The 16,271-nt window shown below is 39.8% G+C and overlaps 1 protein-coding gene across 2 annotated transcripts; it reads right to left on the bottom strand.

Annotated features, from left to right (window-relative positions):
* Nucleotides 1–1,533: 1,533 nt before the first annotated feature.
* Nucleotides 1,534–4,300, bottom strand: LOC147897709 (bidirectional sugar transporter SWEET5-like). 2 transcript variants are annotated; one of them, XM_087380731.1, is made up of 6 exons: nucleotides 3,170–4,300; nucleotides 3,011–3,052; nucleotides 2,696–2,912; nucleotides 2,296–2,460; nucleotides 2,004–2,123; nucleotides 1,534–1,903 (listed from the first exon to the last, which is right to left on the bottom strand). In XM_087380731.1, exons 3-6 carry the CDS (start codon nucleotides 2,843–2,845, stop codon nucleotides 1,676–1,678), a joined length of 663 nt encoding a protein of 220 aa, XP_087236857.1. In that variant the 5' UTR covers nucleotides 2,846–2,912; nucleotides 3,011–3,052; nucleotides 3,170–4,300; the 3' UTR covers nucleotides 1,534–1,675. The 2 variants fall into 2 exon arrangements, with proteins under 2 accessions (XP_087236857.1, XP_087236856.1); XM_087380730.1 differs by having other exon boundaries at nucleotides 3,011–3,047.
* Between the last annotated feature and the right edge of the window lie 11,971 nt (nucleotides 4,301–16,271).

Below are 16,271 nucleotides of genomic sequence, written 5' to 3'. Positions count from 1 at the left end.
TAAATTTATCACGTCAACGAAAAATGTCAAGGAAAAATATTAAAAATAATTAAATTAACAAATAACTTAGATATAGCTAGAATTTCTAATATAGGATTATTTCAAATTCTTGCATGTTGGTGCAAAAGTATAGATTAAAAAAACAATATTTTTATGTGAATATGATAGTGCCACAAAGTGAACTTTTGATTTGGGAAGGAAAAACGTCAAGGAAAAATATTAAAAATAATTAAATTAACAAATAACTTAGATATAGCTAGAATTTCTAATATAGGATTATTTCAAATTCTTGCATGCTGGTGCAAAAGTATAGATTGAAAAAATAATATTTTTATGTGAATATGATAGTGCCACAAAGTGAACTTTTGATTTGGGAAGAATATTTTCAGAAAGTAAAATTTTGATTTGGGAAGGATATTTTCACAAAGTAAAGTTTTTATTTGGGAAGGATTTTTGGGCTTCATCCAAAAACAACACAAAAAGTCCAAAATTAATGAAATAGGTGTTGTACCTTCTACATTTTCTGTCTCAAAGTCTATATATACATCGGTGTTTTTCTTAGTACTTGCATTGCCATATGTGAAAGATGTCCACAACTATACTGAGTTATATACCGATGATAATATTGAGGGATATTTTGATGGCAACTACTCTATTGATCCTCCACTAATGTTTCAACAAACGTATTATTTTTGTGTAAAAAATGCCAAGTGCTAAAAGTGTAGAGCTAAAAAATCTACCCATTTGTAGTAGTGGGATGCAAAGATAGAGCTTTCCTTGCAAATGAACAACTTGATGAAGGCAGGGTCGATGAGGATTCAAGAGTCAAAAATAATAAAACTAACAAGAAGCACAAGACTATAACTATGACAACCCCAAACCCTATTTTAAAAATCTAAAGGACAATATGCCCTTTGGAAAGAAGGTATACTAAAGTAAAATCAGGAATGGAATAGATGTGAAATATTTCATGATACAAACTCCATATGATAAAACACCAAACATGTCATGAGAAAACTAAATAGAAGAACTAAAGAATGATTGAGATTTCCAAAGGTATGAGCATTAACTTCCAAAGTGGGAATAATAATTTTATAGAAGTTTATCTACGTTTTGATTAGATTTAATATCCATTTCTACTATGATCATTATTAAAAGAATATATGATAAGTTGTTGTAACTATTAAAAGAATGTATGATAAAAGTTAATTTCAAAGAGTTGTGCACCCATTTGAAGTATACTATGCACATTTTAAACATGATTGATAAGAGTATCATTAAAAAACAAACAAGCAACTCTCACCTTTTAAACAAAAGGAGATTGAAGGACATCTCTTACTCACAATGTTTAAAAACATCAAGTCATGAAATGAACAGATAGTTAAACACAAATAGAATACCTAAAATTGTAGACATAATTCAAAATAGATGGAATGCATAAAACGCTAAAATTTTCAGCTCTATATACATTTTTTCATCTCGATATCTCCATATTTGAAAATTATAACATTTGTTTAAAAGTTGTTCATTGTTTTACATGATGAACTAGTGTTTAATATAGACTTGTATATTAGGAGCCTTTTTGTCCTCTCATGATTACATCATACATGGATGCATTTCACATGCATTTCCTTTCCATGAGAAACTAAAAAAGTTACGCTTGTAACCTATCACTTTACGATTTGTAAATGCTAAAATCTTCTAAGTCATTATGATCTATCACTTTGGTGGATCTCGGATTGATGCATAGATCAATCCATTTGTTGGACTTCATTTGCATTTGACCCAATTGAATTTTATTTTGGAAACTAGTCCTCTCTATTGGTGTAGATCTCCTTAGTGTGAGGATTGAGAAGAGAATGCATTGAAAAACTCCGGTGGCCACCCCAATACCATTAGGAATCTGTAAAGCATTCAATGGGGAAATGAGAAGCATTGGTCTACTCTGAATGAGTAAAGATCATGAACATACTTGATTGGGGAAGCTTAAAGGCCATGCTTACCAATATGAAAAGGTCAAAGTTCACAAGTCCATATGCCGTCCAAATAGCCCCCTTAAGAAAGGCCCCAAGTGAGGAATAGGGGTGCATGTATGTGGGATCCCTTGTATCCAAAACCATTTTCTGAGGGAGAAAACCAAGCCAAGAGAGAACAAGAAGAGTTCTTATTAAGTTTTTTCAAAACGAAATCACAATTAAAAAAATCAGGAGGTCACTTTAGCACAGAATAAAGCTAAAAAATTCGAAAATTTTCAGGAAGTGTCTGCTGAAAGGTCACGTTCGCGGACGCCTTTACCATTTGAGAAAGGAGTGAGAGATGCATGCAGCTGCTGACGATTACGCATAGGGTGCCCACAACCGTTATTCTTGCTTCCCGGGAGTGCTGAAGTTTGAGCAGTAACGCTAACATGATTAGGGCGCAAAGGGAGAGGATCACCACCAACTCCGCCATTACTGTCCACTGTTATGGAGATAGAAGGCGACAAGTATGAGATGAGTTCAAGATCATAGAAATTCAGCTCATTTGTATATATTGCTGCGCTGTACTTTCTCTCTTACAAAAATCTCGACTGCGCTTGATACACATAGACAATTTATTTGAGCCGGCATATGGCCGCGCTTTGGGCAGTTTTGCGATCAGGCTCTCAACGATCATATTCTTTCGTTCTAGCGAAATGCAAGCAGGTTTTGCTTACCCTTTGCGGTTTTGAAGCATAGTACAGATATGGAACTATGTACATCACTGCGAGAGCGGCTCCGCAAGCATTCGTTAGAAGGACCCAGAAATCGTTGGGATGGACTATGGGCAGACCATAGAAGAGCCATAAAATGCAATTGAAGAGCATGAAAACGAATAGATCTCCCGATAAGGCTCCTGTAGTCTTCTTCTTGATGATGTTGGTTACAGTCGCACTGGGCAAATTTGAACAATGGGATCGTCAGTCTTGGTTAAAATTGTAGCTTTCCTCCCCAGAACAGTCTCTTTTACAAATTTAGGAGAAAAAACTTACGCCGACAATAAGAAGAAAGTAGAAGACGCGATGTTGCCTGTCCTGCGAGCCAATGTTCAAAGCAATCAGCTCTATGTCATTAAACATTGAATGAATTCCATTGCATAATTGAATTTTGCGACAGGTTGGCCTGGTGAACAGAACGTGGGAACACCTCACCTACGACACCCAACGCAAAATGAGCCGTCTCCCTAGAGTTGTCCATCTTGCGTGGCAATACAACAACAGGGTAGGTCCTTAAAAGGCCGCCCAAGGAGGGGAAAGCTCCGATTCTTAAGAGTCCACCAGAGTACAGGGAAGTTGCGATACCAGCGGGGCCTCAAAGACCGAAGACTTGAAAATGCGGAAGACTTACGAAGTTAGACAGAGGAGATCTGGACTAGAAAGGCATGTTGCCGAGTGTCTGGCGCGAGAGGTGTGCAGTCAGAGGATGTTCGGGAATCACGGGCTCAGGTGGTGGCACTTTGATCTGCGGGGAAGAGTAGAAACAGGGTCGAATCAGGGATGGGATCTCTGCTTACGAGGACAGGCAAGGGGCTGGTAATTGAGAGGCGTGGAGATCCAGAATCGATTCTGGTTTTTGCTGGAGATTGACGGAAGAGGAACTGGGAGCTGTTCGCGATTCGGTTGATGCACGCAGCTCATCAATTGCATGCTAGCGCAAAAAGATAAGTGCGTTGGAAGCTACCCGAATATTCATGCAGCTGATGATACTCAGGTCGTTGAACCACTTAACATTAAAAAGATGCCTGAAGGACAATAATCGAGATTGAGCTAAGCCGAGCAGCTTTAAGCAGTAGTGTGCGAAGAAACAATCACAAAGATTTTGATAAAGGTCCCAAGTAGTGGTTTTGTCTAAGCAACTGCAGACCGAGGTTCAGCCAACAGACATAAGCTAAGTTCGAGTGAAAGTGTAGGCGTCTACGCAACGGTTTGCGATAGATGATGCTAAATGATCGTCGAATGAATTGATTGAAGCAGTAAGTCGGGCACATAATTGGTTTGTGATGAATAAGATCTGATCGTAACCTAATCAGGTTGTAAGTATTTTGATCACTCCGACATAATCCGGTGTAAAACTTCCATAGATGGTCTCTTCTACGGATCAGCGTAATACTAAGCTCGATAGATCCGATAAATTCGTTGTAAAACTCGAAGCTCAATCTTAATCGAAGACATGGACAAATTATACGTTTGCCGGATGGTGAGACAGCCGCAAGAATCTCCCTGACTGATCGAAAGTGGCGCTTCGGCAACAACCTCACAAGCTATGTCGTCAATAGCTTACAATCTCACAAGCTATGTCGTGTAGAGCTTTCAGTCACTACCAAACGTCTTATATTGCAAGCGGCATTGCTTACCTCCTTCAAATGCACCCATCTTCCTACGTCTAATTCATCCGTATTCCTTAGGGGACGCTCACCATATACGCAGAAAGAACGCTTCCACTGATGTCTTTTCACCGCTGCACAGACTGCACGATGCTACTGTTCCAGTCAGTCTGAGCGTCCCACGAGAAAGGAGCTCGAAGGTAGGCCGTATGCGAGAGATTTCAATGCACACAGGACCACGGTCTCCTTTCGGTGCAGTGGCCGCTGATGGAGGAATCGACAGGAAGCCATAGACATCGACAATGCATGGCCTGAGGATAATCCTCATCGTGCATCGTTTGTCGTTGCTCCAAGGTTGCTGACTTGTGGGGTCAACTTGATAATTGGACCCTTCCAGTCCCAACAGAATGGAGCATGGAATTACCCGGGACAACCCGCCTTCACCACTGCCCGTGAATTAGCCTGCCCATCTCTCGTTCAGGGATTTCAAATTCCCTGACACACCTACCTCGGCAGCCCTACACCGTCCAACCATCTTTGTTACTCATTTCTTTGTTGCTCATTTCTTTTTGTTATCTCCCTTGTCGGAATCAATTTAGAAACTCTGCCGACACGCCGAGATGGAGTTGGCAACTTCGCATCGATTCAGCTTCCTAAATCGCTGATCGTTGATCCACACGATATGACCAGGTGTCCCAACAATAGAAACTACAAACTTTGAAAAACGAGTTTGGGATGCTTTGGCTTTATAGACGGTGAAAGAACCAGCAAGCAAAGGAAGGGCTGAACTCGGAATTTTCGAGCGACAAGCGCCATCAGCTGCAGCTAATATACTACGCTCAATGATAATGGAGGTCCGTTGCCAATGAAAGGCACTTAGTTGACATATGCGTGGTATCTGTCGTCCGAAATGGAGATCGTAGGTTGCATTACCCATCATCTCTGTCTTCTACACTGGATTAGAAACGTAACTTGCTACTGGTTCTACAGATCCAAGTTCCTTTTCTCTCTCGAAGAATGAAAATAGCTGATTATCTCGTTCACAAGTGTTACGCTACACGTTAGTGTCATTGTTGTCTTGTGAATCGGGTTGGAGAAAAGGATCGGATGGGTCAAGTAGTGCTCCAGGTTCTTGAACCCAATTCATTTCTGTAGACGCAGCATAAACCCACAGGTCCATGAGCCCGCTACAATTTGAATCCCACTACGGTGCATTAAATGTAATGAGTGGCTGGCTGGCAATCAAAACGAACTGGTAAAGCTCCGTCGGGTCAAATCCCTGGGTCCCATGTGCAGGTCCAGGTCAGTTGGGAAGTGGGATCCTTCAGAAACGACAAACGCACCACGGTGAATATTATCTTTAGGCCAATGCATGTGTTGGAGCCAAGATTTCTGTTTTTCTCTGAAAGCAACAAAATGGAGATGGCTAATTTGCGCCGCGCAGCATCAAAATGGTAGTTGTCGTTTGAAATCGATGATGGAAACTTACGGCGATCTGATTATCTGTCATCTGACTATCCAAAGCAAAACGTAGAAAACTAGGCAAGCGCTTATCAATCGAGCACAACATTGATACAAAAATCACGCAAATATTGTGATCGACAAAATGAGTATAGTGACACACCCATGAATCAAACAAACAGCATTGATGAAATATTGATAAGAGCTCCTTTTCATGACACGAGGTATCACTCTTCAAGAGAATATATTTCTTGAAAAATTCAAGAACGTCTAAGCTCACAAATAGCACATAGGATTTCATAAATTTGGAGGTTTTCACACAATGTATAACTATATTTGCAAAAAAACAAGCTCATAAAATAGGACAGAATTTCATAAATTTGGAGGTTTAACCCAATGTATAACTATATTTTATTGTATAATTATATTTGCAAAAAGTCATTGAAGTTTTTTTCTTAGGTCATTCAAGTCAAAATCAAAATCCTTCCATTCACGTGAGACTCAAGCCAAGTTTTTTATGAATGCTGCAAGGGATGAGTATGATCCCCATAAACCTTTCCACATATACCCTTACCACTCTAAAAATATTGACCTACATCTTCCCCCTCAAAAAAAATATTAACATTCTCCCACTATTGCTTTATGAAGGAGTAGGAACTTGTACCCTTCCCTTAGTAATAAAGGTATCCATGGTAGTCATGGTGGTAGTCTTTATGGTTGTAGTTGTTGGAGTAGTTCATCTCAAAGTTGGTTCATTCACTTCACTGCTATTCAAGTGGTGGGGGAATCAAAATTTATTACTTCAACAATTCCATGGCTTTAAGGGACTCTCGTCCTTTGCTAACCCCACCTCCTTTTCATAATTCCTTCACACAATCGATGGATATAGGACAAATTAACAATCTTCATTCCCCAAGAAATGAACTTGTTAATATTGCAAGGGTAATGGAATTGCTACGATCATCCCAAAAGATTGATTTTACTGCTTATGATGATGATTTATTAAATGCCACATGGCTATTTTTTTTTGTCTTGATTGCTTTTTATATTGTAATGAATGCAATTTCTTCTATATCCACACTTTGTGTTTCGCTTTTGAGGGTAGCCTTTCATTTTTTAGGTCGAGTTTTGCTTCCCTTTCATGGTTCACCAATAATAAAAAAGGAAAATGGTAATGCTTTCGACACACCGTGCCCCCTTATTCTGTAACATTGAACAAGTTGGAATGATAACATATATTTTTAGAGATGTGCAAATATAATGGAATCACTATGATCATCGTAAAAGACTTGAGTTTAGTTCTTGTGATGATTTATTGAATGCCACATGGCTATTTTTTGTCTTGGTTGCTTTTCGTATTGTAATGAATACAATTCTAGCTTTCGAGGGTAGCCTTCCTTTTTCCAGCTCTGAGTTTTGTTTCCCTTTCATGGTTCATCAACAATAAAAAAGGAAAAGGATAATGCTTTCAACACACCATGCCCCCTTATTCTGTAACATTAAACAAGTGGGAATGATAACATATATCTTTATACATGTGCACATGTGTTTGAGTTCACTTCGAGAACAATATGTTGACCGTAAGGAGATATGAAAATTTGGCTTGGCATATTTATTTCCTCCTCTCTGTGTACAATGCCCAAAATTCTCCGAACTTGCATGCAAACAAGTTTTGACTACCGAATTAACATCTATAACCAAATGACAAAATAACATGTATATGTATGAATATCGTCCTCAATTTCCCATAGCTCGATAAATAGGAAATTAAAAAAAAAATCATTCCATGAAGATATACATATACATACATGTGTGTGTGTGTGTGTGTGTGTGTGCATCAAGGACTCAATCTCCAAAGGAGGTAAGTCATGGTTTATCTCATTTGCAGCACAGTTCTATGTTGATATTTGCCTCTTCCTAGATAACTAGTTCTTACAACTAATGTTGGATGGAAGTGGTGATTGTTGCAGATTTCTTCCTTGAGGATTGGGTTGTCCAGGAGTTGAATCCATTCTAGTCTTAGCTATGGAGTCATTCTCTCTATTGTTTATCTCTTTCTACAATTGTTCCTAAGTCTTATGTCTAGGTCATAGTCATCAATTGAGTTCAAAGTTTGGATGGTACATTGCATCTTGGCCTTGTATCTTTTTTTTTTTTCAAGAAATAAAGTGAGCCCGAATAAGGGGGGGCCCTGTCTTAGCCCCTCAACCCAAGTGTACTATCAGCAAGTTTGCAAATTTCAATTGTGTATATCTCTTAAGCTATTCATATCCAACAAATTGTCAAATTTTGCAAGATCTCTCACTCTCATGTAATCTCTTCTAGTATGCTTCCATGAGCACCTTATAAAATTCTAATAAAAAGTCTGTAACTCCCTATCTCCAAGTTGTTGAAAGCACTGAGTAGCTTATATTATGTGTGTGTGTGTGTGTGTGTGTGTGTGTGTGTGTGTGTGTGTGTGTGTGTGTGTGTGTGTGTGTGTGTGTGTGTGTGTGTGTGTGTGTGTGTGTGTGTGTGTGTGTGTGTGTGTGTATGTATGTATGTATGTATGCATGTATGTATGTATGTATATGCATTTTATATGCATATACATACATACATATGCATATGCATATGCATATACATATAAATAAATAAATAAATATGCAAAGAAGAGAGAGAGAGAGAGAGAGAGAGAGAGAGAGAGAGAGAGAGAGAGATAGAGAGAGAGAGAGATGGGGAGCCTCTATATGTGTACACCCCCTGCCTCTCCCCCCCCCCCTCTCTTTATAAATAAACTACAAATATATGAATATGAATATAAATATAAATAAATACATAATCTATCACTACAATAGTTCAGCTCATTTTTGAAGCTTTTTTGGATGAAAAATACATTGATTTTTTTCTAACTTTGGAATCCATCATGAAAACATCTATATTAGCGTCAAAAAGAAAGCATCGTAATTCAGTTGAAATTAAGTTTTTTGATGGTAATAGAAAGGTTAATATCGATGACCACATTGACGCTTCTTAGAGTTTTCCAAACCTTATTTTGATACTTATTTCGAAGGTAAAATTGACTTTGGTAACAAATTTTTGTTGGTAATATCGATGCTAGTAAAATCTCGCTAGTGTTTCGATGTTAATATCAACGCTAAAATTTGTGGTCAAAATTTTTAAAGGATAGGCTAGGGCTTGGCCATGCCTTAATCTGCCCTTTTGTAAAGGTCTGTATTACACTGTAGTGGCCATTGTATTGTATTGTTTACATTTGCTGACTAAAAAATTATGCTATTACATCTAAAAACTATTACATTGTTTGAGGCAAAAATTCGACACTATATACAAGTATGCATTGTCTCTGTATATTTGTTATCCAATTGGCAGATGGGTAGAATCTAGTGCTACTCCTTGTTTCTCCCATCCTTGTCCTCTTCACTGGTGCCCTCTTTATTGTCGTCATCCCTATTGGCACCCTTTCCATGTACTACAACATTCTCTTGGCGAGCTTCATTCAACTAGTCTTCTTCGTCTTCCTGTTCAACTAGCTAGCACATGATTTGCATGGTCAGAATATATGTCTTTGAGATCATTTGACAAAAAAATGGATGTAATAAGGGCTTGCATTGAGGAAGGGTACAAATTCTCCTCCCTCTCTGAGTAGGGTCATTAGAGCTTCCATATTGTTGTTGTATGCATACCTGTACTCCTCGTCTAGATATTCTGGACACATTTTCATATACTAACATTACAAGTATTTACTCGTTAGGTTTAGTGATTGGCATGCTACCCAAAATTACATACTAAAAGAGTGAAAGAAGGGATACTTACAAATTTTTTTAAAGTGGGCCCTATCGTGCCAGAGCCCAAGTGGGGTTTTCCTAGTGTTGGGATCTAGCTTAATGAGTAAGTTGCGAGCCTTCTTTGTACAACTACTCGAGTAGTCTATTGGAGGAGTGTCTCTTTTCACCCTTCCCACTCGATCCTCCGCTCAACATCCTTCACGAAAGAGAATGGGAGACTTTATTTAAAATTTTGAAGAGATTTTGTTTAAAATTTAGAATGCACTCTATTTAAACAAGCATTTTTTTCAGGAGGGCAAGAATTTCGGGTAACACAATGGTGAAGTCTCCATCCACTGTTAGCACTGTGTTCCCTAGAATCCTTGCCCTTGAATAAATGTATGCATTCATTTTGAAAGAAAAGGAAGGGGTGGGAAGCATATAAACTTGAAGCATATGAATATGCATGCATAAAGCTTTAAATCTTTAAGCATATGCATATGCATATTCTTCAAGCCAAGCCTAAAGGTTTTATGCTTTTAGCCTCCTTTTAGCATATGCATATGTATATGATTCAAGATTTGCAAATTCAACTAACTAAACACACACTTGTTTCGAAAGAAAGGGAAAGTGTCGAGAAGCATATAGGATTGAAGCATATGCATATGCATACACTTAAAGCTTTAAAGCTTTATGCACATGCATAAAGCTTTAAATCTTGAAGCGTATGCATATGCATATGCTTCAAGCTGGGCATAAAGATTTTAAGCTTTAAGCATATGCATATGCATATGCTTCAAGCCTATACGGTTTGCAAATTCAACTTATTAAACACACAAATTCATTTTGAAAGAAAGGGAAAGCCTCGAGAAACATACATGCTTGTTGATGCATATGCTTCAAGCCAAGCATAAAGATTTTAAGCTTTAAGCATATGCATATGCATATGCTACAAGGCTATTTCTAAAAAACATACATTCATAAAGCCTAAGACACATTGAAAATTCCATTAATTAAATGTACATACGTTTTGAAACAAAGGGAAGGGGGGGAATGGAAGATTAGAAGATTATGTAGAGGAGTGTGGGGTAGAAGAGATGCATCATGTCACAAAGAGTGAGAGCACAAGTGAGGCAAAATCCATCTATTAGAATGAAGGAATGTCCTTTATTATATAGAGTGAGAGGATGGTGTAGCCACCTCCCCTATATCAGTGGCAATCAGCCCCTGCATCAATGGGACTGGCCTAAATCAAAGGAACCTCCCATGTGGGGGCCTTTGGCTTACATCATCACTTAGATCAAACACTAGACTCATCATAGCACTAGATGTGAGAGTGCTCTCAACGGAAGCAAGAAGGGAAGAAGGAGAGAGAGAAACAGAGAGCCACACAAGTTTGGTGGGTGCAGAACCACCCTAATCTTCTTTTTCATTCATTTATATATGTGTTTGAGTATTGTACATAACCGGGGTTAAGGCACAGTGACCTTTAACCCCCACAACCTCCCACTTAAAGGACAATGTGCCTTTAAGGGAGAATAACTAGTGAGCATACTATCCAATGCCCATTAATACACGATAATACTCAAGCCGCCGACTAGGTAGACTCTTCGTCAGCATATCTGCAGGGTTATCATCTGTATGAACCTTGACAAGCTCTATGCGCTTGTCCTCAAGTACCTCCCTGATGAAATGGTACCTGACCTCAATGTGTTTGGCCTTTGCATGAAAGACCGGATTCCCTGCTAGCTGAATAGCACCCATGGAATCACTATGCAATGTCGGTACACCTGTATGAATCCCCAAATCTCCCACTAGCCGATCAAGCCATATAGTCTCCTTGCAACCCTCTGTGGCTGCAACATACTCAGCCTCTGTGGTAGACAAAGCAACACACTTCTGTGCGCGAGACATCCACGACACTGCACCACCTGCAAAGGTGAACACATAACCAGAAGTGGATCTCCTATTATCCACATGCCCTGCATAGTCTGAATCTGTGTACCCAAGTACACGCATGTCTCCTTTACCAAAGCAGATGCACATCTCCTTGGTACCCTTCATGTACCTCATGATGCACTTAACTGCCTCCCAATGCCTCTTTCCTGGATTAGCCATATACCGGCTAACAACTCCCACTGCAAATGCAATGTCTGGTCTAGTAGCTATCATAGCATACATAAGACTCCCAACTGCTGATGCATAAGGAACCTTGGCCATCATGGCCCTTTCCTCATCTGATTTGGGACTATCTGTATGACTCAGTTTCACATATGGAGGCAATGGAGTACTCACTGCCTTCCCTCCCTCCATATTGAAACGCTGTAATACTTTTGTAACATACTCTTTTTGTGAAAGCCAAAGGAGTTTCCTACTCCAATCACGCGTGATGCGCATACCAAGAATATGACCTGCAAGTCCCAAATCCTTCATATCAAAGGCCTCATGCAACTTGGCCTTTAATGCATCTAGCTCATAAGTATTCTTGCTAGCCAATAGCATATCATCCACATATAGTGCCAAGATTATCAGGCTATTATCCTTAGCCCTTTTAGTGTAGAGGCAGTGATCAATTTCACTCCTTCTAAAACCCTGCGACCGAATGAAAGCATCAAACTTTTGATACCATTCTCTAGGCGCTTGCTTAAGACCATAGAGACTCTTCTTCAGCTTGCAAACTAAATGCTCTTTGCCCTTTTCTTCAAAGCCTTCCGGCTGCACCATGTAAATTTCCTCATGCAAATCCCCATGCAAGAAAGCTGTCTTGACATCCATCTGCATAAGCTCCATATCCTCTACTGCCACTAGTCCAAGCATGCATCTAAGTGTAGTCATCTTCACAACCGGAGAGAATATCTCATCAAAGTCCACACCCTTCTCTTGCTTGAACCCTTTAGCAACCAAACGGGCCTTGTACCTAGGCACATCATCACCTGTGACCTTCATTTTGTAGACCCATTTACATGCACTACTACACACGCATCCTATTGTGACGTTTACGTACCGACGATTAGCGCCCGCTTAGCGTTAATCGTCGGTATAAAAATCGGGTTTCGTAAATCGTCGCTATATAGCGACTTTTGCTAAAAGTCGCTATATAGCGACGTTAGTAAAAGTCGCTATATAGCAACTTTTAAAAGTCGCTATATAGCGACACTGAGACAATATATTATAGCGACGTTTTACAGAGAGGTTTTTTTTTTTTAAGGCCTTAAAAATTATTTTTTTCCAATGACAAAATTTTTTAAATTTTCATACATGTTTGAGCTCATAGAGAATTAAAAAATGAGAGCATGTACATCAAGCCTTTGAAGCTCATATATTCATGTCCAAGTTTGAGATGAGAAAAATCAAATAAGAGCATTTACATCAACTGTTTCATCTTGAGCCAAGTCTAAGGCGCCAAGCAAGTCTATCTCCAACTCTATACCGAGTTGATCTCCTATATCATCATCGTACTCTAGTATCGTACGTTCACCTAAAAGTATTTGATCATCTTCTTCAATTAAGCTTAAGTGTGGTGATTGATCTTGATGATTGTTGTCTTCCTCGTCAATATCATGATCTCCATCCTCCTCCCGTGCGATGTCATTATGCGCATCTTCCTCTTGCCTCATATGGTGATCTACATCTTCTTCACTAGATTCATGAATTGGATCCGGCATTGGTAGTGGCATCTCCATATCCACATCTCGATCTTCAAAAATCTGCTTACTTCGTGGTGCAACTTGGATCATGTACCACCATCTTGGATCAGAACGATCCGGATGAAAAACCACCTATATTGAAGATGAAAAATCACGTGCCAAATGTCGTCAATTATATATATATCAATGGACTTAAAAAACGAAAGCTTCGACTAATTAAATCATTAGTATGCACCTGCTCACAGTGCTCGGGAAGAACAAAAGTATCACTTTCATCGGTCCAATGTTTGGTGGAGTCTATTGCAAAGAGACCGCTACTATCTTTTCTCATTGTCGCATGGGGACCGTTGTAAGTAGTTCTAAACCATTTTACATCAAGAATGAAAATAGTAAATCGTCTGAAATCAATTTCATAGATGTCGCGTATGGTTCCACAATAATCCAACTGTGAGGAGAGAAGATTGGTATCCGAAGCACTTGCTCGGCTATCTTGTGTGAAGTTAGCCATGACTCCACAATCATACGTGACTCTCTTTGAATCGATGCGTTCCACGCAAAAATGTCGTCCATATGACCATAATGCACTGTACTTTTTGTACTGTAAAAGAGCATCATTAAAACAATGAAGATGCACCTATTTTATAGCATATATTGCCACAAATAATTACTTAATTACGTCAAGAGATAAGAAACTTACATGCACCATACATCCAGATGATAACTCCCGCTCGTGCTCGTTTATTGTCTCTCCATCACGTTCGGCTTTACATATAGCTAGTTGTAGCCAATCAAGTGACATGTGAGTAGGGAGAAGAGCTAGATCTTGTGGATATGGTTGTGATCGCCTGTACATTACTCTGAATCTCGTCCTTGCATTTATTCTTTCTGCTTTGGCCACTTCATATCTCTCAATCCACTTCTGCATCTCAGGGCTATTGAGGATACAAAACTTATTGAATTTCTCCATTTTCTCTTCGCTCATCTTTCTTTCAATCCCTTTTCCTTGGGGGACCTTGCCAATGATGCGATCATCATCCTTGTTGTGCCAAGCTTGCGGCATATCAGGATCCGTGGATGCAAGAAACTCTGTGATATATACTAATGACTCTTGCACAAGCCATCCCTCTGCCATGCTTGCTTCTGGTCTTGCTCTTTGTCTTACAAACCCCTTTAAAGTTTTCATAAACCGCTCGAGAAAAAACATCCATCGATTATGAACGGTACCTGCTATAGCCACCTCATCAACCATGTGCACAAGCAAGTGGACTTGAGTTGTCATAATGCTTGAGGGAAAGTGCTTCTCAAGCAAGCATACGGCTTCGATGGATTCCACCCTAGCCTTCTCGATGCTCGATATAGAGATCTCTTTTTGAGATATCCACCTATTTCACATGTCCATGAAGAAAATACATAATGCGAATTGATAGTAAGCATACCTCACAATACCACAGATCTTGAATATAGCATTTCTAACATCTTCTTGTAAGCACCCTTTTATTGTAATTGGAAGGATGAACTATCAAAGCAACAATGAAATCATGTCAACAATATAACATAATAATAATTACGCTAATGCATCACTATTATCGGTACACTAATTCTACTTAGAATACCTGTAAGACCTTGTGCCAATCATGGGACTTGAGGCCACTAAGCTTATTGTCCTTTGAAAATGCTCCTTTCAAGCAACGCATGTACCTGTCGGTGTTTGAAAAGAGGCAATGTCTGCCTTGATCGCTGCCTCCTCCCTCATAGAGAGGATCCACGTTGCTTTCGGGAGGACAACTTTTCCTGAAGCATGCACTTGGGGCCACAAACGAGACATCCTATTCATAGCACGCAAGTCTTCTCGCACTCCTCTCGAGTCCTTGGAACCAACCAAGTGTGCCCAAATGGTAGCCCCCACATTCTTAAAGATATGCATGGGATCCAAGAGATGATTGATTTGTAACTGACCCCAATAAGGAAGCTCGTGAAAGATCGATAGCCTCTTCATACCAGGAGGAGGTTCCTCTCCATTCTCCCTCCAAGCTTGAATCCAATCACTTGCTTTCAAATATGATGGTGGTGGATCAAGCTGACCTCCACATGCGAGATGGTTGAGCGGAAGGTATCGAGCATGACCTTCATAAACATTTTTCCTCATATGTTTGGAGTAGCGTGCAAGCGATTTCAGAGCGGGTCCACAAACAGGACAAGCATGGTACCCACTTGTAACAAGTCCTGCACGCGTGCATGAATATGTTAGTACAAGACATGCGTGCAAAAGAGAGTAAAAAAAGCATAATCCCTCATTGTACATGTAAAGACATAACCACGTACCTGCGCACTCTCCATATCCTGGGTAGTCATGCATGGTCCACATCAAGATACCCCTGACCAAAATATCATTGGTATGCCTAGGAGCTCTGGAAATATCAAAGACCTGCACTCCTCTCCATAATATCTGTAACTCCTCTATCAAAGGTGTCATGTACACGTCCATGTTTTTTGCCTTGTACTTTCCTGGCACAAGTAGTGCAAGCATGAGGTGTCCCTTTTTTATTGTTAGCCATGGTGGGATATTGTAATTCACCACGACTATGGGCCATGTCGACCAAGATGTCGAGCGTAACCCGAAAGGATTCACGCCGTCCATGGCTAGCCCAAGATGTAAGTTGCGTGGCTCTCTCGCAAAGTCCGGCCACTGATTATCTATGTGCTTCCAAGCTGCAGGAATCCTCAATGTGTGATCAGTGGACCGATGAGATGCATGCCATGTCATCAACTCCGCTAGGGATTTGCATCGAAACATGTGTTGTATTCTTACAATGATGGGAAAGTGTCTTAAGACCTTTACCGGTATCCTCTCACCCTGCAAGTCATCTCTATATCGTTGTTCCCCACACTTTGGACAACTAGCCAAATCTCCATGCTCACGACGAAAGAGAATACAATCATTACGGCAAGCATGGATGGTATCATAATCCATACCCACCATTGTTAGCATCTTTTTCGCTTCATCTCTTGATGCGGGCATGGTATTTGGTGCAGGCAACATCTTTTGGAGCAACCTATG

Source organism: Dipteris shenzhenensis, chromosome 10, assembly GCF_047967505.1.
Source record: "Dipteris shenzhenensis isolate YYH24624 ecotype China chromosome 10, Dip_SZ_1.0, whole genome shotgun sequence".
NCBI classification, from domain to species: domain Eukaryota; kingdom Viridiplantae; phylum Streptophyta; class Polypodiopsida; order Gleicheniales; family Dipteridaceae; genus Dipteris; species Dipteris shenzhenensis.
This window is presented reverse-complemented; position numbering and strand designations above follow the sequence as displayed.